The 22,715-nt window shown below is 31.3% G+C and overlaps 11 protein-coding genes across 11 annotated transcripts; 7 read left to right on the top strand and 4 right to left on the bottom strand.

Annotated features, from left to right (window-relative positions):
* Window positions 1–870: 870 nt before the first annotated feature.
* PTR2 (Ptr2p) lies at window positions 871–2,880 on the top strand (the record flags this gene model as incomplete). Its single annotated transcript, XM_046078927.1, has 1 exon — window positions 871–2,880. The coding sequence occupies one exon, from the start codon at window positions 871–873 to the stop codon at window positions 2,878–2,880; it is 2,010 nt and encodes a 669-aa protein (XP_045933953.1).
* Window positions 2,881–3,411: 531 nt separating this feature from the next.
* On the top strand, window positions 3,412–4,731 carry ECM7 (Ecm7p; the record flags this gene model as incomplete). Its single annotated transcript, XM_046078928.1, has 1 exon — window positions 3,412–4,731. One exon carries the CDS (start codon window positions 3,412–3,414, stop codon window positions 4,729–4,731), a length of 1,320 nt encoding a protein of 439 aa, XP_045933952.1.
* A 366-nt stretch (window positions 4,732–5,097) lies between these two features.
* Window positions 5,098–6,306, top strand: SMA2 (Sma2p; the record flags this gene model as incomplete). Its single annotated transcript, XM_046078929.1, has 1 exon — window positions 5,098–6,306. One exon carries the CDS (start codon window positions 5,098–5,100, stop codon window positions 6,304–6,306), a length of 1,209 nt encoding a protein of 402 aa, XP_045933951.1.
* A 427-nt stretch (window positions 6,307–6,733) lies between these two features.
* MRPL4 (mitochondrial 54S ribosomal protein uL29m) lies at window positions 6,734–7,669 on the top strand (the record flags this gene model as incomplete). Its single annotated transcript, XM_046078930.1, has 1 exon — window positions 6,734–7,669. The coding sequence occupies one exon, from the start codon at window positions 6,734–6,736 to the stop codon at window positions 7,667–7,669; it is 936 nt and encodes a 311-aa protein (XP_045933950.1).
* Window positions 7,670–7,824: 155 nt separating this feature from the next.
* On the bottom strand, window positions 7,825–8,955 carry OGG1 (8-oxoguanine glycosylase OGG1; the record flags this gene model as incomplete). Its single annotated transcript, XM_046078931.1, has 1 exon — window positions 7,825–8,955. One exon carries the CDS (start codon window positions 8,953–8,955, stop codon window positions 7,825–7,827), a length of 1,131 nt encoding a protein of 376 aa, XP_045933949.1.
* An 835-nt stretch (window positions 8,956–9,790) lies between these two features.
* On the top strand, window positions 9,791–12,247 carry PIF1 (DNA helicase PIF1; the record flags this gene model as incomplete). The annotated part of the gene is made up of 1 exon (XM_046078932.1): window positions 9,791–12,247. The coding sequence occupies one exon, from the start codon at window positions 9,791–9,793 to the stop codon at window positions 12,245–12,247; it is 2,457 nt and encodes an 818-aa protein (XP_045933948.1).
* A 137-nt stretch (window positions 12,248–12,384) lies between these two features.
* SEC39 (Sec39p) lies at window positions 12,385–14,355 on the bottom strand (the record flags this gene model as incomplete). The annotated part of the gene is made up of 1 exon (XM_046078933.1): window positions 12,385–14,355. The coding sequence occupies one exon, from the start codon at window positions 14,353–14,355 to the stop codon at window positions 12,385–12,387; it is 1,971 nt and encodes a 656-aa protein (XP_045933947.1).
* A 388-nt stretch (window positions 14,356–14,743) lies between these two features.
* MFT1 (Mft1p) lies at window positions 14,744–15,793 on the top strand (the record flags this gene model as incomplete). The annotated part of the gene is made up of 1 exon (XM_046076732.1): window positions 14,744–15,793. One exon carries the CDS (start codon window positions 14,744–14,746, stop codon window positions 15,791–15,793), a length of 1,050 nt encoding a protein of 349 aa, XP_045933946.1.
* Window positions 15,794–16,378: 585 nt separating this feature from the next.
* On the bottom strand, window positions 16,379–17,146 carry SCDLUD_004329 (40S ribosomal protein eS1; the record flags this gene model as incomplete). Its single annotated transcript, XM_046078934.1, has 1 exon — window positions 16,379–17,146. One exon carries the CDS (start codon window positions 17,144–17,146, stop codon window positions 16,379–16,381), a length of 768 nt encoding a protein of 255 aa, XP_045933945.1.
* A 1,342-nt stretch (window positions 17,147–18,488) lies between these two features.
* On the top strand, window positions 18,489–19,370 carry TEM1 (Ras family GTPase TEM1; the record flags this gene model as incomplete). The annotated part of the gene is made up of 1 exon (XM_046078935.1): window positions 18,489–19,370. One exon carries the CDS (start codon window positions 18,489–18,491, stop codon window positions 19,368–19,370), a length of 882 nt encoding a protein of 293 aa, XP_045933944.1.
* Window positions 19,371–19,635: 265 nt separating this feature from the next.
* Window positions 19,636–22,536, bottom strand: SCDLUD_004327 (uncharacterized protein; the record flags this gene model as incomplete). The annotated part of the gene is made up of 1 exon (XM_046078936.1): window positions 19,636–22,536. The coding sequence occupies one exon, from the start codon at window positions 22,534–22,536 to the stop codon at window positions 19,636–19,638; it is 2,901 nt and encodes a 966-aa protein (XP_045933943.1).
* Between the last annotated feature and the right edge of the window lie 179 nt (window positions 22,537–22,715).

Raw genomic sequence — 22,715 nt, 5'->3', positions numbered from 1 at the left:
CAAAAAGATAACCAGCTATCCAAGACAAAGACAGAATTGCTTACTGCTAGAAAAAAGAATAATTAATAACCAAAGTAATGTTAGTTTTTTTTCTCCTAATTTTTATTTTTATTTTTTTTTATGATAAACATTCCCTTTAACACATTTATTTTGTGCTTTGTCGATTGAATCTTTTTACATACACATGTCTTTAATGATCCAAGGTTTTATAGTATTACCCTGAATATGCTGATTACCACCAGGAAAAATTCTATTTAAATTTTTATCCAATTTTATTTTTACATAAATTTTGTTTTTCTTTTTTATTGTTTATCTTTAAAAATGATTAACAAAAAATAAAATCATTAAATATAGAATGTGTCAAAAAATTAATAACAAGGAGAAGAAACCCATGTAAACAGGGAGAAATTATAGGGTTATTGTCTTTAAATAGCCTTGATAAATTGTAATCAAAATCCCTTTATCTTACCATCTCACTGTTATTAATTTAGTATTGTCTATCTTTTTTTTTTTTTAAATTTTGACACATTTTTTTCCTATCTCGCCTCTAAATAAAAAAAAAAAACTTTTTCATTGATAAGTATCTACGTCGTTTTCTAATATAAAATTTTATTTGTTTTTCTCTCCAGTAAAATTTTTTAAATAAAAAAAAAAAAAAAAAAAAAAAAAAATAATAATAATAATAATAATAATGATAATAATAAAAATCATATATAAGGGACCAGTTTTAGATTAGAAAATAACTAATCAAAAGTTAAAGTTTGATATTCTTCTTTCCATTTATTTTTTTTTATATTAGCCTCCTTGTCTCTTTTCAAAAAATATGAGTAAATACAATAAGAACAAGAACAATAATAATAAACAAACGCTATGCAATCCTGGTTTAACAACAAAGGCAAAAAGGAGCAAAAAGAACAACCTACTGCCGTCATAACATCGGAAATAGACGCAGACAACAATTCAGGCAATTTCAACGCTGAAGCCGGCAACTTGGCCGAGGAAGAAAAAAAATTTGATAATGAGCAGGTTTTCCAGCAACAACAACATGAGGATGAAGCTTACGAAGAATCTTTCCCAGAGCCTACTGAAGAGGAGGCAAAATCTTTAAGAAGGGTTATGGGCTATGCTCCCTGGTACTGTTATTTGATCTTATTTATTGAGTTCGCTGAAAGATCTTCCTACTACTGTGTTACTAACGTTTTGAATAACTTTATTCAACTTCCTCTTCCAGAAGGCGGTCCCGGCACAGGTGCCATTGCAAAAAGCTCACAACAAGCAGGTGCCCTAGGCCTTGGTCTTCAAGCTGCAAGTGGTATCACTCTAATGTTAACATTCTTAGCTTACTGTTTCCCACTTTACACCGGTTACGTCTCAGATGTCAAATGGGGCAGATTCAAAATGTTATGGGCAGGTGTTCTCACCGGTATTATTGGTCACCTTATCTTGATTTTTGCTGCTATCCCAAGTGTTATTGCCAGAGGCAAATCTGCAATGGCTGCTGTCATTATTGGTATCATTCTTTTGGCTATGTGTACTTCCTTTATTAAACCTGTCTTGCTACCAACATTGATGGCCCAATATCCTCACGAAACCGATGTTGTTGTTACTTTAAAGACAGGCGAACGTGTCATCATGGATAAAGATTCCTCTCTTCAAAGAATGTCTATGATTTTCTATTTTAGTATCAACCTTGGTGCCTTTGTGGCTATCGGATCTGGTTATCTTGCCCGTGATCATGGTTATTGGGCCGCCTTTCTTTTGCCTATGTGTCTTTATTTGCTAATCCCAATAATTTTAATCCCATTGCAGACTAGAATGAAAGATATTGCACCAAGTGGACGTTCTGTGATGGTTGATTCCATGAAGGTTTTGAAAGTCTGCTTCGAAGGCAACTGGATTAAGAGATACAGAAAGGGCCAATTTTGGGATTATGCTAAACCAGCTAATTTAAAGCAAATGGGGAGAATCGGATGGAAAAAAAATGTTCCTGGTTTCTATCCGGACAGTTTTGTAGACGACACTAAAGTTACTGTCAGTGCTTCCACTATTTTCTTGTATTTTGTTATTTTCAATTTGAACGATGCTGGTATTTCTGGTATGTCCAATAACTTGACATTGTCCATGAAAAGTGACAACGTGCCAAATGATTTGATTAACAACTTTAACCCCTTGGCAATTATTTTTTTCATTCCATTTTTGGACTACTGTGTATACCCACTTTTTAGAAAGATGCATATCAACTTTAAACCTGTATTTAGGATCTTTACTGGGTTTATGGTTGCTGCAGGGGCTTCTGTGTCGGGTGCGGTTATGCAGTATTATATCTATAAGACATCTCCGTGCGGATACTATGCAACCGAATGTGCAGAGAAAGGGGAGACAGCACCCATCAGTTTGTACGTTGTTTGTGTTTATTATGCTATAACAGGTATTTCTGAGTGTTTTGCTATGACCTCGTGTTATCAATTGGCTTTCGAACGTTCTCCAAGTCATATGAAAGGGTTTGTCATGTCTTTGTTTTTGTTTACCAGTGCTTTATCTGCCGCCTTAGGTGAAATTGTTACACCATCCTTGGTTGATCCACATTTAATTATTCCATTTGGTGTGTTGGCAGGAATCGGTGCTGCTTTTGCATTTTTATTTTTGATTAGATACTGGAACTTGGACAAGGTTATGGCTGAAGAAGAAAGATTAAGATTAGAGAGAGAAGCAAAGACTTATGTTAGCGGTGAAAGCCATTCTGTGGCTGATGAGTATATGATTAGTCAAGAAGGTGTTGACTTAGAAGCTGCTAGTGTTACATCTGATCCAGCTTCAAATACTCACAAACTAGACCATGTTTTGAGTTTAACCAGTGCTTTAGATACTAAATTAAAATGAGGGGGGAACAATTCTTATTATATTGTTGATGTTTTTATTTCATATACTTTATTTTTATACACTTAATTTTTTATTATAATTTTTATATTTATATAGGCTAATATTTGAAAAAAAGATAAAAAAAAAATAGTAATTATTGAAACATGTATTTTAATTTTTCTTATTTGATTACAAGCAATTTATTTTCATCTTTTATATGGAATAATGCATAGGTGGACCGTTATACTTTTTTTTTTTTTCTTCGTATTCTCCGGTCCTGTGATCCGGAATATTACCTCCGCTAAACACGCTTCGGATCAAAAAACACGATTTATGTAGATCGTCAATTAAAGGATAAACAGTTCGAGTTGGCGTTGGAACTTCTCATAGTATTTTCCCTCCCCTTTCATCTTTTCTTTCTTTCCTTCCCCCCTCTCTATTTCTCAAATATAAAAGAAACATATCAGAAATTAAGGCTATATAACATCACCTATTTTCTGAAATCAAGTTAATAAAAAGATCCTGAAAAAAAAAAAAAAAAAAAAAATAATAATGAACAAAATAACTGATACACACGATAAAAAGTCAACTGCTTCATTTTTAACACCAGATCTCATACCGCTATCAACACACACAACAAATCAGTTCAACTGCACAGAAATAAGAGATAAACATAACGACAAAACCAAGTCCACAGAAGAAACCACCGTCGTTCTGGATGAACAGCAATCCACTTTGCAAAATGACATAGCAGATTTACACAACCATACCAATACAACATTCTCTCCTCGATTTAACAAAAATAATGATGCAGTTTTATCTGTTCAAAGAAAGACTTTACCCGGATGGGTTTATACCCTTCATAAAAAACAAATATTTGATAAAATAATAATCACTTTACCTATTTTAATTAAGGCAATCAGAATAATTTGTGCATTTTCTATAATTTTTTTTAATTTATTGTTGTTGATTAGCGGAACAATAATAAAAAAAAACAATCCGTTTTACCTCTCTAGGATTGACTTATCCAAGACTCAAATTATTGCCGGATTGTTTTCCTCATTAAGTACAAATGTAGAAAGCTCTCAAATAAATGATGGCGTGGGGTTAACAACAAGTGAGGTTTTAATTATTACACAATATACAAGCTCGCAGGTTTCTAATATCCCGAGCTTTATTAAAAATTACATGTATGGAAGCTGTTCTTCGGATAGCTGTTATGAAAAAGGATACGGATCTGCCTTTGACTATAGGGAAATTTTAGATTTGTCAGGATTAGACATTATTTTATCATACGCTTATACCGATATAACTAGCAATACTGCATATACAGCCTATATCGATTCCGTTAAAAGTAAAAATTCCAAAATTTTAACTTTACAATACTTTTGCTTGGCTCTTCAAATCATCGCCACAGGTCTGCTAATATGGTATTACAGTTCTTCCTTTTCATCACGCTTTTCTTTTTCTAAACTTACCGACAACCGAAGAGTAATGGAGAATAAAAAATCCAGATTTACTGATAAATATTTAGTACATGTCTTATCATTTTTGAGTTTACTTGAGTTTATTTGTTGTTGCATAGTGGCCATAGTTAATTTATACGTTATATTAAGAATGAAGGCACGTATAAAGAAAGAACTAGACAGTTTTGATATTCACTTGAGTCTAGGTGCTGCTTGGCTGACCTGTCTTTGGTTTTTGGTGGCCTCTTCCTTATTATCGTGCTTGGTGTGGGGTGGATTGGAATGGTGTGTAGCCGAATCATCTATTGAATTTTCTGGTTTAAATTCCAGCAACCAATTGGGGAACATATCTAATGATAATAATAGTTCTGATATTAATGCTGATCTTGAATTTGAAAGGGATTAAAAAAAAAAAATCACACACACGTATATATATATGTATGTACATCAGCAACTATTCAGTTTATTAAAAGCGCCTAGCAGGTTGAGCGACTTAAAAGGAAGAAACAAAATATAATTACTGAACACAAAAACAAAAAAAAGAATAAATTATGATATGCACACTTGTTAAAGGAGGACAGAGAAATCAATGATCAAGCTAAAAGCACAGTACCAATTATTGCATTTGTTTATTATGAAAATAAATAAATTCTTTTTGCAAAACTTTAAAGTGTCATTATTAAGAGTATTTGTTTTTATTTATTAGTTGAATTTACTCAGAAACAATAGATTAGTAGGTAACACCAAGTTCATCCCACTTAGGCGTTACAGTATGAAGAGATTTAATTGGGGAGAAAATAATTTCCTAATTTATATGTTCATAGGGTGCTACTTCCTAGAATTTTTGTTTATATTACCTAATTTTTTGTGTTTTCAATTACCTCATGTTGTAACTAACGGCAACAGCGAAAGTTCCAGTAACTCCTCATTATCTACTCAACATTATATTTGTTGGTCTCAATTCCAATTGAGTTTTAAAAGTTGTACCCATGTGTCAAAAAAGTTTTTAGAAAGTGCTCAAGAGCTATTGAAGTTATTATCATATTTGGCTTTAGATTTGAATGTCACCGACAATAAAACATACGAAGTGATGCATAATGACCAGTTGATAAGCACTTTCAATACAAGTGATTTATATAAGATCAATTTTTTTGGCTATTGTAAGAAAAATAAAAATACAAATTACATCTATTGTATAAACAAACTTCAAGGTTTAAATTTACCAATGATATTTATAAAGGATATTGGACTTCAATTTGGAAGAATTTCCACTAGAAACGCACAACTAGTAAGCGATTCACTTTTATTTATCTGTGAAAAATTCATTCAATTCATTAACTCATACTCGAGTAATAATAATCGCAATTATGAAGATAATATTTATGATTATATTCTGAGGAGAATTTTTAATATTGAAAAATACGAGAAGATGGAAAATTCAATTCGTACGTTGCAACAATACACTAAAAAATATATTTTATTCAAAAAAATTATCCTTTCTGTTAATAGTATACTATTCATTGAATTATTATTATGTATATTGGGAGGCTTGGTATGCATAGTATCATTGCTACTAACATTATCGCAAAATTCTAGAGTTCAAAGATATCAAATAGTTTTTCTCAGCACAAGTACCATTATTCAGACTATTACTTTATTATTATCGATTACCATTAATTTATTTATAATAATATATTGTAGGAAATTAGGAAACTTGACATATTTTGACAACAGTAATACCACTAACAAGAATGACACTGAAATATTTAATGTTTCTATGGATACAGGTTTTTATATAAATATTTGTAGAACCTTATTTCAGGTTATGGTTTTGGCCATACATTTGATAATGCCAACATGTACTAATATTACTATTAGCAATACAATCACAAAGAAGGATGTTGAAGACTGTGACAATGAGGAACTTATGTCCAAAAAGGGGCACTCTTCTTCCCCTTTTTTAAATGAAAATAATATATAAAAAAATAAAGATATAAGATTTATTCTTTTATCTTTTAGTTAACGACACAATAATAGACTTTTAACTTAAAACGAAAGAAGAAAATATATATTATTATATATTACTGGCTTATTTTATCTTTCTAATTCAAATATCCGAATGCGATATCTTTAGATGCGTCCGTTATGTTGAGATTCACTACTTTGTTTTCTATGAGCGAAACAGAATTGATATTTTTTTTCTTAAAAAGAAAATGATGAAAAAAAAAAAAAAAAAAAAAAAAAAAAATTTTTTAAATAAATAAATAAATAAATAAATAAATAAATTTATATACATTTCCCTTTCCTCTTCTTTTTATCTGTGTTTTAATAAAATCATTTCATATAAGGCAATATACAAGTCTATCAAAAATAACAAGAAACAGTATCTGTTTGGCAAAAAAAAAAAAATGTTTGCTACAAAAAGAGGGTTTCACACTTCTTGTATTAATACTGCGAGAACCCATTTCACTAAACCTAAACCCAAGCCGGCACCAAGAGCCAATGTGAGAGCCCCAACTATTACAACGCATCATTCCAATGATTTAAAAATTACAGCACCAATCCCACCCAGCGTATCTAATTTGAGTTGTTCGGATGATCATCCATTGTGGCAATTTTTTTCTGATAAAAAATTTATAAGAAACATGGATGATTTGGATAACACTTCCCGTCCATGGACCATAGCAGAATTAAGAAGAAAAAGCTTCAATGACTTACATTCATTGTGGTACACTTGTTTGAAGGAAAGAAACATTTTGGCCCGTGAAAATCATCTAATGAAGAATTACTTTGAAAATGATCGTGATACATATTCTGATGCAAGCGAAAACGTTCGTACCACCATGTGGAGAATTAGACATGTCTTGAGTGAACGTCAATGGTCTTTCGATATAGCCTCGGCTGAATTTTTCAAAGATAACAATGCTAAAGCAGCATTTATTAAGGATTTCGAGACTGAATTTTTATCCAATGAGGATATAGATGGAAGTTTTGAAATGTTAAAAAGATTTCAATATGCTGTTTTTGGAATTAGTGAATATATTGACGAAAACAAAGTTGATAGGTTATTTGTTGATGGCTTGAAATATATTGCCAATTTAAAACTAAAGAAGTTCAATGCTGGTCAAGAGTTAGAGGGGGGTGAAATTACAGATGCGGGTGAAGCTTTTGCTATTTTTGCCGCTGAAAATAACGAGCAGGCTGTAAAGGAAGTTGTTGAGGTTGTTAAAAATCTAAGGAGTGAAAATAAGTCTGTTTCTAGATACGATGAATTGGAAACAGTGCAAGCTTATATAGACCAACTATATGGAACTCCAGCTGAAACCGAACCAAAAAAACAATAATCAGTGTAGGTATGTTAATTTTATGTAACTATTTTGTTTTCCTATTTTAACCTTATATCTTGTACATATGACCTATCTAAATAATACTAATACGCACATAAATTTCATTATTTCTTTTTTTTTTTTTTTTTTTTTTTTTTTACTTATTCATTTATTTATTTAACTTTAATTCGTTTTGTGACAGCACTATTGTCATCTTCAGTTTTTATTAATAATTTTCTTTTGGAGACTGACCCATCTACAATGCCACTTGTGCTACCAACTTCTTTAGCAAAGAAGATTGCCTGTGCCCAACCTGAATAAGCACCCCATAAATCACGAAAAAATAACCTAATTAGATCTAGATCAAAATTGATTTTCCTTCTAGTTGTTGGATATTTGGTATATTCTAGTTTCAATTTTGCAATTTGAGTTTTTTTATTATTGCTACTACCGCTGGTAATTTTATAGTCTCTTTGGGCTATTCTATTTACATGAACATCAACTGGGACAACATCATGATACCCCATCCCCATTAGCAGGAAACAATCGGCGACTTTGGGTCCTACTCCAGAAAATGCTAAAGCAAATTCTCGTGCTTCCAGATATGGGCTCCCTGAAATTTTCCACTTCAAATACTGTGAATCAGATAATTCCATCATACCATCTTTTAATTTTAAGTCAACAATTTTTTTAGCGGTTTCGATTATGTATTTTGCCCTATAGCCGAACCCGTTTTCCCTCAAGATACTTTCCGTCAATACTTTGATAATTTGGCCACTGTTAGGAAAAGTATACAGTGGTGATAATTGATCGCAGTTTGGAATTTCATCTCCAGCCAATTCTGTTAGAGTATGACACATTTTGGTAATCCGAGATATGTTATTATTGCTAGAACATATAAAAGAAAGCAAAGTTTCCCACGGATCTTGTTGCAAAATACAGCAAGAAGAACACAGTGGTTCTATATGAGATAAATTACTGAAGTGCTTGGGATCTTTAATTTTCCAATGCTCGAATAATTGTTTCCTATCAATATCTAAAAGAAAATAGGATCTAACCCAAGTATGTAATAATTGTTTATTATTATTATTATTAACACTCGTGTAATACATGAATTTATCATCTTGTTTTAGTTTTACAATATCAAAGGTTTTATCATGATCCAAATTTATTGAACTGATATATTCGTTTGTCTCACCATTATATACCCAACGGAAACTTTGTCCGATTTGTAATACAGTAGAAATATCCAAATATTTAATATTCACTGCTATTTTAAACCATTTATCAACACCGGAAGTCATTATTATACAGTGGATTTGCTTGTGTTAATTTTTATTATTTTTTGAAATTATAGACAGAATGTTAATAACACGACAATTTAATCGATAAAAGGAGAGAATTTGCATCCGAATTTTACGCGTTTTGGGAACAAAATAAAAAAAGGAAAAAAAATGGTAATAACAACATTCACGTGATTTGATGAAGAAGCGGCGGTTAAATATATATAATTAAAACTTGCAATTCAACACTTTGTTATGTATGCAATAATATATTAATACAAATTACAAGAAGTAAATAACATTCCAATCTAACTGATATAAAGGAACATCTATACGTGTGCGTTCCTATTAGTCACGTCATTACTGCTATTGTGACAATTTAGCATATCGAAAAGAATCATTCTAGTCTGTTACCATAAAGGGTGACATTTTCATTTCATTCTACTGTAATATCGTGTTTTTGTTTATTTGTTTTTGTTTTTTTTTTTTTTTTCTTTTGGGAAATTTTAACTTTATTTTCATTCTTTTGTAAGATCCAATTGGTAATCTTTCTAAATATAAACATTGAATAAAAGATAGAAAAAAAAAAAAAAAAAAAAAGAGAAAAAAACTTTTCTGTATATTTATGTCTATATACTGAAGGTTCAATTGATAACTGCGTTTTAAGAAGGAAAAAAAAAAAAAAAAAAAAAAAGAAAGAAAGAAGAAAAAAACTTTTTCTCGTATGGACCTATACAGATTATTGAATAATATTACAATTCTTAAAACCAACCCCATATTTTCAGTTCCTTTTAATAAAATCTTTGTTTTGAATATAAGAGCTACCAAGAGCATAAGATACCACCATAAAACAGGAATGTCAAAAAGATACTACGAGTTAGAGTCAGAAACCGTAATTTATAGCAGTAATAACAAGTACCAGAAACTATCCAAAGACGATATAGCTTGGCTAAGTGATGATTCAGATTGTGAAGTAGTATTAAATCCTCAGATTTCTTCAATAACAAAAACAACCAAGGTTCAACCAATAACAGCCAATGTACAAAAGCCATTAATCAAACTTGATCAGAGTGTCAATACTGTTATTCAATCAGATAATAGCACTAGCATTACAAAGATACCACAAAAAGTATTATCAACACCCAATCCTAAAAATATAACCAAAAATAAAAACGCTTCAATTACTCACATTAACGAATCCATCAGATCTAAAAGAAACATTTCTATCATTAGTGACGCTACAAAAATCAAGCCCCCTTCAATTGATAAAGATATTGAAAATTCAATACAATTGGACAAAGAGACAGCTCAGGTGTTACCAATAAGAAATTTTAATGAAACATCTCCTTTTTTTGAAAATACCAAGAATGATTCAAAATCAAAGGAAAAAATGAATAATGCACAATTACTCTTTTTGACCCAAAGACCAAATACCCTTATGGCCCTAAATGATCATCAGAAAATCATTGAACCATCTATTCAACAAATTGCTGGAAGCTCAATCGTAAGGAAAAAAGTGAAAAGTCATTTGTTGAGTGAGGAACAGCGCCAGGTCATTGAATTGGCTAAACGTGGTTATAACATTTTTTATACAGGGTCAGCTGGTACAGGTAAATCAGTTTTATTGCGAGCATTAATCAAGGAATTAAGAGAATGCAATGGTACGGTTGCTGTTACTGCTTCAACCGGTTTAGCAGCCTGCAATATCGGTGGCATAACCTTGCATTCTTTTGCGGGCATTGGTTTGGGAAACGGATCAGATGTACAATTATTCAGAAAAGTTAGGAGAAATAGGAAAAACACCGAAAGATGGAAAGAAACAGATGTGCTAATTGTTGACGAAATAAGTATGATTGCTGGAGACTTGTTGGATAAATTGGACTATGTCGCTAGACATGTTAGGAAAAGATATAACGAACCTTTTGGTGGAATTCAGGTCATATTTTGTGGTGATTTTTTTCAATTACCACCTGTAAATAAACCAAAGGATAGAAACCAAATTCAAGACGTTAAGTTTGCATTTGAATCCAAAGCGTGGGAGGAGACAATTAATATTACCATCACTTTACAAAAAGTTTTCAGGCAAAAGGGTGATATGAAATTTATTACCATGTTAAATGAAATAAGATTGGGAACAGTATCTAGGGATACTGAGTTAGAATTAAAAAAGCTTGGAAAACCATTATTATTTGACGATGGTATCATGCCTGCAGAATTATTTCCAACGAGAAACGAAGTAGACAACGCTAACAACAACAAACTAAGAGAACTTCCTGGACATAAACATGTATTTAATGCCATTGACGGTGGCACTACAACAGATCCAAAACTAAGAGAAAATTTACTTTTCAATTTTCTGGCCCCCAAAACATTGGAACTAAAAATTGGAGCACAAGTGATGATGATAAAAAATATAGACAGTACGTTGGTTAATGGTTCTTTGGGGAAAGTTGTTGATTTTTTAGATAGTGAAACGTATATGTTTTATCAAAGTATGAAAGAGGATGAATTAAATACACAGGAATTAACTGGGGTGGAAACCTATTTGGATGCCAAAGTGGAAAAAGAGGGGCAACACGTGGATACTTCCCTTCATGGAGGGGACATAAAGGATCCCGATGATACAAAAGCTAATTTCAAAAAGGGTACTGGCTCGTTAATTAAAGAGTTTAAAAATGATAAATCCACTGAAGCTAATGTGCAATTGGGAGATTATATCTTTGCATTTTTGCCTAAAGCTTCTTCAAATCCAGAAATAGATAAAAATTTACAACGTAAGAAGGAATTATTGAACAAACTGCACACATCTTCAAATAAAAGAAAGTTACCATTGGTGAATTTTGTTTTGGCAGATGGAACATATAGAACTGTTTTAGTAGAACCTGAAGCTTGGGTCATTGAGGATGAACACGAAAAACCGATAGTTTCTAGAGTTCAGCTCCCTCTAATGTTAGCGTGGGCTTTGTCAATTCATAAATCGCAAGGACAAACATTATCACGGTGTAAAGTAGATTTACGCAAAATCTTTGAAAAGGGACAAGCGTATGTGGCCTTATCACGTGCTGTTTCTAGGGAAGGATTACAAGTTTTAAATTTCAACAAAAGTAAAGTTCAAGCCCATAGGAAAGTTGTCGAATTTTACAAAACTTTATCTAGTGCTAAAGACGCCAAAGAAAGGTATGCCTCCAAAGGATTTCAATCTAAGCTACCATTTTTAAAAAAAGAGTTGAAAAGCAGTTCGCCAACTCCATATGAAGATGCCAAAACGAATCATATAGATATAAGTGACTTACTGCTTAAAAAAAGATCGTAGTAAGAGTTTCTACAAGCTTAGGTAGATTTCTCCAACTTATTTTACGAATTCATATCTGTATCTACATACATATATAGATACTTAATAATTTAATTGCACAATTTATTTTAGGGATAATTTTTATAATTGCTTTTTTATCATAGTTCACCCATTATACTATGCATGTTTGATTTTATACCACTGATGAACTTGGTATAATTATTTTCCAATTTTTGCATATTCTTTAATGAGTACTTGTCATTAATCAAATCTCTTGTCACCAATTCCAATTGTAGCCTACTGAATTCTGACACAACGCTCTCCATGTTTTCAGAAGGAATAATCATTATTAATTTAGATAATACTTCCATTTGCAAATATATAATTTCCGTTGGAGTTTCTAAATCTGGCCAGTTATCTGCATCAATAAACTTTCCGACTTGTAAAATCACCACCCAATAGAGCCTAGCGTTTTCATTTTCCAACAAAAGTTTAGACATGGAATATGCCAATTCAAAATCAACCTGGGATAACGCGGTTTCTATATGCAGAGATAATATGAATGCCTCTAGTTTCTGGTTATTAGGAGGTGAATTAATATCCAATGCAACATATAATTTCTTTAAAATATCTTTTGTGGCCTCAGGATCCAAATACTGTTTTGGATTGGCAGCTAATAGTTTTTCTAATAAACCGTCTGGGTTGGATTTTAAAGATAAAATGTGGGATGGTTTAAAAGTGGCAAAGTTTGGATCATTGACTATTTTTAAAGTGGGGAATTTGGTGGCTAATGTTTCCACAACATCTAAAAGCGTAGACAACCTCTTATGTATATGAGATTGGTTTAAAAGCCCAACGATTTTTTCGCATTCTATCATGTTCGCATTGCTTGGAAGCCCACTTGAAGCTTTGTAAAAAAATTTCCAGAAATGTGTCACTAAAACCTCGGGATCCACATTACCTTTGATAAAAAGGGACAATAAGTTTAATTTTTTATTTGATATTAAAGAATCTATGATTATCAGTTCCTTTTCCTTATTAGATAGATCTTTGAATAGTGCACTTTCAAAAAACCATGGGTTAATCATTGAAGTATCTGTAAATTTTTGGAAATAATTGTCACAGGCAACGGTAAAATAAGTTTTCTGGAGACCATTCTTATTGAGTTGAATATCATGAACCTGATTGAAAGATTTGATATCTAATAAACGCATATATTCTACATATTGTTTCATAACTTTGCAAGAACATGCGTTTTCGTTTTCTAGTTTAGTTTCATCGGGAATGTTTTTCAATAATTGGGTAATTTGATGATAATTGAAATTTAAAGAATGTTCCCAAATAACTTTAAGTAAAAAAGTGTAATAGCTAGGTATATCAACAATTGAATGTAAAGTTAAAAACTCTATAATTTTGTAATCGAACGACTTAATTTGGGGCAAACAGTTGCTCACAAATAAGTTTTCAGATTTTGTGTATTTAATATATGGATAAAGCTGGTAATTTGCCACCATAATCTTATTTGAGGAAGTATCCATGAAAAATTCAAACATGCGTTGTAGGATTATATCTACCTTCATTTGTTCAAAATCCTTGATTTTAATTGTATAATTTTTATCTGGACCTGACCTCTGTGCTTTGATGAAATGACTACAAGGTTTAACAACTCCACAAATCCAAGGGTTTTTATTTAAACCCAATTCGTTCCACAAAGGTTCACAAAACAGGGGGGAATCGATCAATATTTCGTTGACTATATAAACTCTATAACGAATAAATTCTTCAATGGTTTTTATTTGTCCATTAATTTTGGTATTTAAAAAGTTCTTTAGGTTAAGTACATGCTTACGGAAATTTTCTGTGTCGTTTAGAATTCCTCTAATATAGACATTGTTTTCAATATATTGAACATAGTCAAGTTCTTGAACTGTATGATTTTGATCAAAATATGATTTGAGAAATTTCAATTTACGTGGGTCATCTAGTTCAGGCCATAAAACACAGATGCATTTGATTAGACAATCGTTTACAACACCATTTTTGCTGCTAGACAATATTTTTGAAGAAGATTCAACATCCCCCAGCGTGACAAAATGGCTCAACAATAATAAAATTCGATCTGTGTCCATTATTTTGATAAATTGGTTGTGTATTCTTAATAATTATTATGTAATTTGGGTTTATTCTTATTTTAAATGGATTGAACTATGCGTTGTACATAATTTATTTTTGTTGTTTTTTAAAAGAAAAAAAAAAAAAAAAAAGGAAAAAAGAAATCAATAATTGTAATAATAATAATAATAATAATAATAAATAATGTTATTTCTTTAACAATAACAAGTCATAGAAACGACTGGAGAGAAATATAACTGTCATTTCTATCAAAAAAAAAAAAAAAAAAATAAATAAAAAAAACTTTGCTTGAAAAGTTGAATTTATACCCATTTTTAAACTCATAAAAAAAAAAAAAAATATATATATATATTATACATCAAGAATAACAAGTTTATTGACCAAATGTCTAATTATCAGGAATCATTAATTACCAAAAAGTTAGAAATCTACAACCCATCCACTGAATTAAAAGATTATATCAACGTTTCAAAGAGAATTTCCAACTTGCTAGATTCTTTACTTAAAGGCGATTTAAAAGAAGAGGATAATTTTAATTCAGAAACAATTACCAAATTAAACATTGATTTATCATTAAAATATCAGAGAGCACATATTTTTCTAGATAGAGAAAATATAAAGTCGTTAGAATCATCAGATTATGCAACAACCAATTCTGAACGTGTTATTACATGTACTACCGAGTATCAAGAGAAATTGAAGGAAAACAGCATACAAATAAACAAATTCAATAACAACGCATATTTTAAAAATGCTGATATCAAAAGTTATAATGAAGAATTGGCTTTGTTAAGCCATCCCATTTCTATGGAACTAACCAGATCCAAAATGGAAGAGCTCTACGGCAAAGAGTTGTTTCAAAAAATCTTTAAAAAAGCCTCTTTCTCATCTCCCCTTAATAAAAGGCCCTCCACTACCACCTCAAATAATGTTATACTAAACGAAAATAAACAAGAGCAAGATGCAAATTATCCAATTAGGCTACTTATTGATAAACCTGCTGCATTTTACAAGGATCGTTGCAATGTAATGAAAAAAAAAATTAAGAAGGTTACTTTTGACGCTTCTGTATATAAGGATAAATGGGAGAAAGATAATGCTGCAATATTAAAAATTCAGCAACTATTGGACCAAGAAAAACAAAGTAGAAGGGCTGAAGAAAACTCAACAACCAAGGAGGAAGATGCTAATGACGATGCGGACACAGATGCAACTAATGAAGGGGAAGAAGCTGAGAAACAAGACATTGAGACTTCTGAAAGTCACAGTTGTGACACTGTAGATGATACACATCCGAATTCTGATGATACAAACAATCAAGAAGGATCTAAAAAGAAAGAAGATGATGGTCTGCCTGGGAAAAACGTTATCGAACAAAATGAAGACGACAAAATTATGGACATAGATACATCTCCAGAAGTTGTTGAAGATTGAGGGGGAAAAAAAGAAAAAAGTTTATATACATATATATTGATATTAAATTTAGAAAAAAAATTTTTTTTTTTTTTTTTTTTTTTAATGGAATCAATGCTATTTTACAACCTAATGCTTTATTAATGTTAGTTTATGAATTTTTTGAAATGTCGTGATTTCGACACAAACTTATACGAAGGATTAGATATATTCACAATACATTTAGATAGAATCATCACTAGTTAACTGTAAATTTTAATATCAGTTTATAACCATACAAATATCAACTAACAGCCTTCAAGATACCTTTGACCCAACACTTAACGGCGTAAAACCCATGCAACATACCCTACTCCTAGAACGAACATCTATATAAAAAATGTTCATAAAGAGGTTTTCTTTTTCTTTTTTGTTTTAATAAGACTTGACGATAAGGTATAATAAAATAAAACGGTAAATGAAAAATAATAACGACAAACAACTGCTTCCTTAAATTTTCAGTTTTTTTTCTTTTTTTTTTTTAATTAAAAAATAATAATTATATTAAAAAATAAAAAACTTTAAATAAACTTTATATTTAATTATAATAAAAAGCAACAACCCAATTTACACGGTTTCCAAAATTTCATCCTTGAAACCAGGAACCTTCTTACCCTTTTCATTAGTGGCTGCTTCACCATGCAAAGTCATCAAAGCACCCAAGTCGAATTTTGGTTGTTTCAATAACTTAACTTTTCTAACGTGAACGTTTTGTAATGGGAAGATACCTTTAGTAGCATTAACAATTTCCTTGTTAATAACTTCTGGGATCAACTTGGAGGTCAATTGAGCCAAAGTGGAAGAAGAAACTTCTCTAGTCAAGATTTCGGAAATAGCCTTTCTGATAGCTCTGATTCTGGAAGACTTGGCATAAGAAGTGCTCTTAACTTGGTTAGATTGCTTTCTGGTGAAAGCAATGGCAAAGACTCTCAAAACGTAATCATCAGCAGTTTTGACGGTAACATTAGTTTCAATCAAAGTTTGCCATTTTCTGACCATAGATCTCAATTTGTCAGTGGTGAAATCCATACCGTGAAAGTTAGTTAACAAGTTTTTACCTTGAACTTCATCAACTCTCAATTTAATCTTCTTGAAGGAGTGATCTTCAGATCCTTGTAAATCGGCTAAACAAACTTCGACAACTCTACCTTTCAAGTAATCGCTGGAGTTCTTCAAACCAACAGATTTGTTAACTAAAGTCTTACCGACATTTCTGTTTTCAAAGGTGGATGGAGCTTTAATATCGTACCATTCTTTTCTGGTAAATGGGTCAACGACCTTCTTCTTCAAACCTTTCTTACCTTTGGACAATCTCTTGTTCTTACCAACAGCCATGATGATCTAACTTGTCTTGTTTGGAGGATGTATGTTTTTCCTTTTTTTTTCTTTTTTTCTTCAAGGGGAGAAAGAAAAGATTTTGATAGTGAATAGAGATAAGTTGAGAAGTAGAAGGAAATATAAATAATAAGAGTAAATGACGAGTTGTGAAGTGAAAGATAATTAGGAAAAGAAAGGAAAAAAAAAAAAAAAGATGGAATAAAGAAAGAAAGAAAGAAGTAAATAAATATTAAGAGGGAACGAAACAGTAATAATTTCACCGTGCAGTTTGAAATAATAATAAGCACTGTATGTGGAAAATTACATATTAGAAAAAAAAAAAAAAAAAAAGAAAAAAAAAATTTATATTTTATGATAGCAAAAATTATAATAATATCAATGGCCTTTCCAGGTGCGAAAAGAAAGGAAATCTAGAAAAAAAAAAATATAGAAAAACAGAAATATTTCAATGGAGAAAGAACTGAAAAAAAGAAATGGAAAATTATCTGAGTTTGACAAGAAGCTAGTCTTCTGGTGCCTAGAAACTTATCTAGGTGCACACTGGAAAAAAAAGAAAAAAGAAAAAAGAAAAAGAAAAAAGAAAAAGAAAAAAACAAGATGTTTATAAAACTTATATAATATGTACAGATGTAATCATATACATTTGTCACAAGATGTATGTATATTTTTTATAACAAACACTAGCCCTATATAAGGGCTATAACCTGTTAAAAAAATAATACAAGTAATAGATATATAATATATAATAATGGGTTTTAGGCATAATAGCAACAATTCAATTGATTGAATAAGCATAATTTTGCAGTATATTCTTGTTTTATTCTCTATTGCTATAATTTTAAATCAAAGTTTAGTATACAATCGGATATGTGCTATGTTTTTAATTGAGTTATCAAATCTTTGATCAATTTTAATCACATTTCCTAAAACAGAAAGTTCATTATTTACAGTAATGCCACAGATCTGAAATCTTTTTTCTATTTTCTTTCTCTAAAATACCGAACTACGAACTTTTATACAGAATAGAATTACATTTTATTTGTTATTATATATATACAAATGTATGTATATATATTTTTTTTTTTTTGTTTTCTTTTTGGGAACTACAATCTCTGCTTATAATCAAATTATATCTTATAGTTTAAAACAAAGAAAAAAAAATATAATAACAAAAAAGAAAATCATAACACATCAAATATATATAATCCCCACCCACTCCCTTCATTTGTTTTTTTCTTTTCTTCTTCTTTTCTCTCCATTTCCTTCCCTCCCTTGAACCCTTTAGAATTTGATCCTTGATTCACTTATTCAGGAAGAAATCTACCTCCCTCTTTTCTACATGCATTTTCAACAACAACAACAACAGCATTACCATACACCTTTAAGACATGGAAGTGATCCTGCACAACATATTACCAATAACAGTGAAGAACATATAAATAACTATGGTAATAATACTGTAGACACTCCACAACAATTAAGACACACCAGTGCAATGACTGTTATCAATAGTTCTCAAGCTGCAACCAATAATAATTACTCAGATAATAATAACAATACTTCTCCTGTACGAGGAACTACTAGCACTGCTGAAACTATTCCCGACGAACTGATACCCAGAACAACTTTCAGATTGAAGGTAGGACTAATAGGGGATGCTCAAGTTGGTAAAACATCGTTAATGGTAAAATATGTACAAAGTGTATTTGATGAAGAATATATTCAGACTTTAGGGGTCCATCATCTGGAGAAAAGAGAAAGTTTAAAATATGCAGACATATTGTTTGTAATCAACGATCTTGGGGGCCAGAGAGAGTTTATAAATATGTTGCCGATTGTAAGTGAGGATGCTGTAGCTATAGTTTATTTATTCGATTTAACTAGACCAGAAACATTAACTTCTATAAAAGAATGGTACAGACAAGCCAAAGGATTGAATAGCAAAGCTATCCCGCTACTGATCGGAACAAAATATGACCTTTTCATAGATATGGATCCTTCTTATCAGGAAAAAATGTCTAGGATTGGAATGTTATATGCAGAGGCCATGAATGCTCCCCTGATATTTAGCTCAACTGCGGAATCCATAAATGTCAAAATAATTTTTAAGATAGTGGTTGCAAAAGCCTTTAATTTGAAGTTAACAGTTCCAGAAATTAAGGATCTTGGCGATCCCATATTAATTTATAAAAATTTAGGAGAGAAAAAGAAAAAAAATTAAATTATAAAGAAAATCTGTATATCAATTTATATCTTACACATCAGGTACGATTGCGATGAAACTACAAGATATCGATTAAAGTGAAAATAATTATAAAAAGTAGAATACATATATTAAAGAGCCATTTTTTTTTTTTTTTTTTTTTTTTTTTAACAAGGTGTATAAGATTATTTGAAAGGCATAGTAAATCAAAGATATATAAAATGACATAGACATTGGAAAAAAAAAAAAAAAAAAAAAAAAAAAGGCACATAGAGTTGAAATTCTATAATTTTTTAAATACCTCATCTTGTTTGAAAACGTTGCTAATTTCTTCAGGAGAAATATTTAGTTTTATGGTAGCAGATCTTTCGTTTACTATATTTTGCTTTGATATAACACCAGCATCAATTAATTGATTGATTATATAATCCCAATCAATCATTCTCATTTCATACGTACCATCTGCCTGATAACAGTATAGAAAGGATTTAATATCATTTATGTACTTATTATTACCATTAACATCAATTAATAGTTTAACCTCATCAATTATGTCGCCAGCACTCTGATCGCTTTTCTTATTTTTCTTTAGTAAAGATAAATATGCATGTAAAAATAATTTTGCGGAAAAGGGTAATCGGCTCAAAAATTGAGAGGACGGAGTACTATTTGTTTCATTAATAGCTTTCATAACATGTGAAATATCAACCTTTTGTATTTCAATTTCATCATTTTCATCTGCAAAAACATTGTTGGCCAGAGTTTGATGCCCATCATTAACCTGTTTAGTACCCTCAGTCACATTCAATTCTGTATCAATGTCATAACCATGCTTTTCTAAATAATCGGCTTCTGCAATTTCAATCCCTCTCTTACAGATCTTCAAAGCACTTCTGGCATCTCCACTAACGCTAGCTATTTTTCTAGCAATGATTTCAATGGCATCGTCTTCAATTACTACCTTAACCTTCTTATATTCATCAGCAGCTGGTGAAATGGATTGGTTCTCATCTGTAGCTAATGTTGCACGCCCAGTTTTTTTATTAACGAAAAAAAAACACTCATTTAACCCCTTCAACCTCGATTGGATAATGGCCATTAATTCGTGGTGGGTGTAGCCCGGGAATGGTATCCTTGTCAAACCCAATCTTGAAGATATTTTATTGCTCAATAGCCTCTCTGGTAAATCCATTGTATTACCCACTGCAATCACAACAAGCTTTGAATTGGGATATGTTGGCCAATTAAAAAAATTATACATAATGTCCTGGTCTTTCTTAGTCACCAGAGTATCCATTTCGTCCAATAACACCACAATTGTTCGTTTCTTATTCTTCGGCACTTTATTAAAGTAATACTCTAACGATTCTAAAGAAGCACTGGGCGTCAACTTTTCACCAGAAATTTTGTTCCAAAAAACCTCGTAACTATTATTAGGATGAACTAATTTCAAACCATTGATCTCTATATATTGAAAGCTTGGAATTTCACCTTGATCACTAGAAATCAATAAATCCTTAACTACTTCACGCAGAGTCAATGTTTTCCCAACCCCCGGTGTCCCAGAAATATAAACCGATGATCCCACACCAGTCTCTATTGCATTATAAATGCTTAAATATAACTGCGCAAACTCATTATCCCGAGCGGGTAACAGGGTACGAATTTGACTTGCAGCAGCACTCTTTATAGCCTCTTGTGTTTCAATGTTGTTTGCAGAATCTGTAGAATATAGCCTAGATTTAACTTTAAAAAAAATCGTCTCATGTGTGGGCTTTTTCGTAGGACTAACCAATTTTTTTTCAAGCATAGACACTTCAGCTTTTATTTTTTTATCATTAAAGTCAGCCAAGTCCGTCAAATCTGGAATGTCCTGAACCGATTTAAATCTTTTTGAAAATGATTTGTATGACCCCTTAGTTCTCGCAACATTTCTTCTTGTATATTTTTTTATTATGTCAGCTAATGTTATAACTCTTCTCCTTTTATTCGAGGTGTTATTGGTTCGGGTGTCTTCATCATCCAAGTCGTCATCAAGGTCAATATCGTCATCTTCCTCCTCCCCTTCCTCCTCTTCCTCTTCCTCCTCAGATTCGGAAATAACCCCATAGTTACCAAGCTCATCTTCAAAGTCATCAGATTCATCATAATTAATGGCTGTTTTATTCTTCCTTAATGACCGTCTTGGTGTACCACTAACACCTCCACTATTCCCATCCTCTTTACCACGTGCATCAACTAATAGTCCATTCCTCCCTTCAGTATTGTCAATGCCTTCAATCTGATTTTTAACAAGAAAACTTTCATTGAGTGAGGCGGCTTTGTTATTAACTTTGAAAGTGCCCTGCTGGCCTTTGCTGCTTCTTCCACTGGCAGTAGCTGCTCTAGACGATAATGATGATAAAGGGGATTGTCTTTTTTTTTCTTTTAATTTTTTAGCGTTTAAATGTTGCGTATTATTTGAGTACAGTTTGTCTTCTCTAGAAGTAACTGATGTGTTTTGGCGCTTATTTTTAGCACCATCTGGGTCTGTAGTCAAATCAATCATATATCTGTGTGAAGCAATTGTATCTTCTGTCTTAATAATTTCCAAAACTTTGTTATAATCAATTTCTTTTAAATATTTACCTTGGGGTATCGCTGATCTATGTACAAAATAAACATCCTCTATAGAGTTTTTCTCCTTCAGTTCTAAGTACGTTTGCAAATCCACGACATTCAAAACTCTAATGAAATCACTTAGATGCAAAGTTGTTACTTCAGCTGTTAAAAATAACTCTTTGGTATCTACCTCCTGTAATAAAAGATCCTGATAAAAGGAGTTGTCCTCGTTTGGGTGCTCTTCTAGTATTTTTGGATTGTATTTGTTAAAATAATCTTTCCCATCTAACTCATACCATCTTAAAAAATCAAAGCCAAAAATTTCTACAGTGTTGTTTGTACCATCATGACGAATTTCTTTAATCAAATATGTGGAATTTACTGCAGTATTATATTTAAACACTACAACATCACCAACCATAAACGTAATTGAGCGATCATGTGTATTTACTATTTTATAGTAAGTCTGAAATGCCAAAGCGTTTCTGGTGGACCGTGTAGATCGTGGTAAAACCACAATAGGATTACCTTCCTTATCAACCTGAATTATATCCCAATTTTTTAAGGGTGATGCATCAGACATTTTTCAAGCTGTAAGTCGTCCCTAGAAGTGTTGTTTCGTAGGGCTGTTTGTTAAACTTGTCTAAGTTAATATTACGAAAAAAATAGAAGGTTTTGCTATTGTTTTTTTTTTTTCTTTCATATAAAAAATTAAAAAAAAAAAAAAAAAAACAATCTACAATAGCATTACAAATAATATAA

Source organism: Saccharomycodes ludwigii, chromosome V (assembly GCF_020623625.1).
Source record: "Saccharomycodes ludwigii strain NBRC 1722 chromosome V, whole genome shotgun sequence".
NCBI classification, from domain to species: domain Eukaryota; kingdom Fungi; phylum Ascomycota; class Saccharomycetes; order Saccharomycodales; family Saccharomycodaceae; genus Saccharomycodes; species Saccharomycodes ludwigii.
The sequence above is the reverse complement of the archived record's forward strand: the minus strand, read 5'-3'. Positions and strand labels throughout refer to the sequence as shown.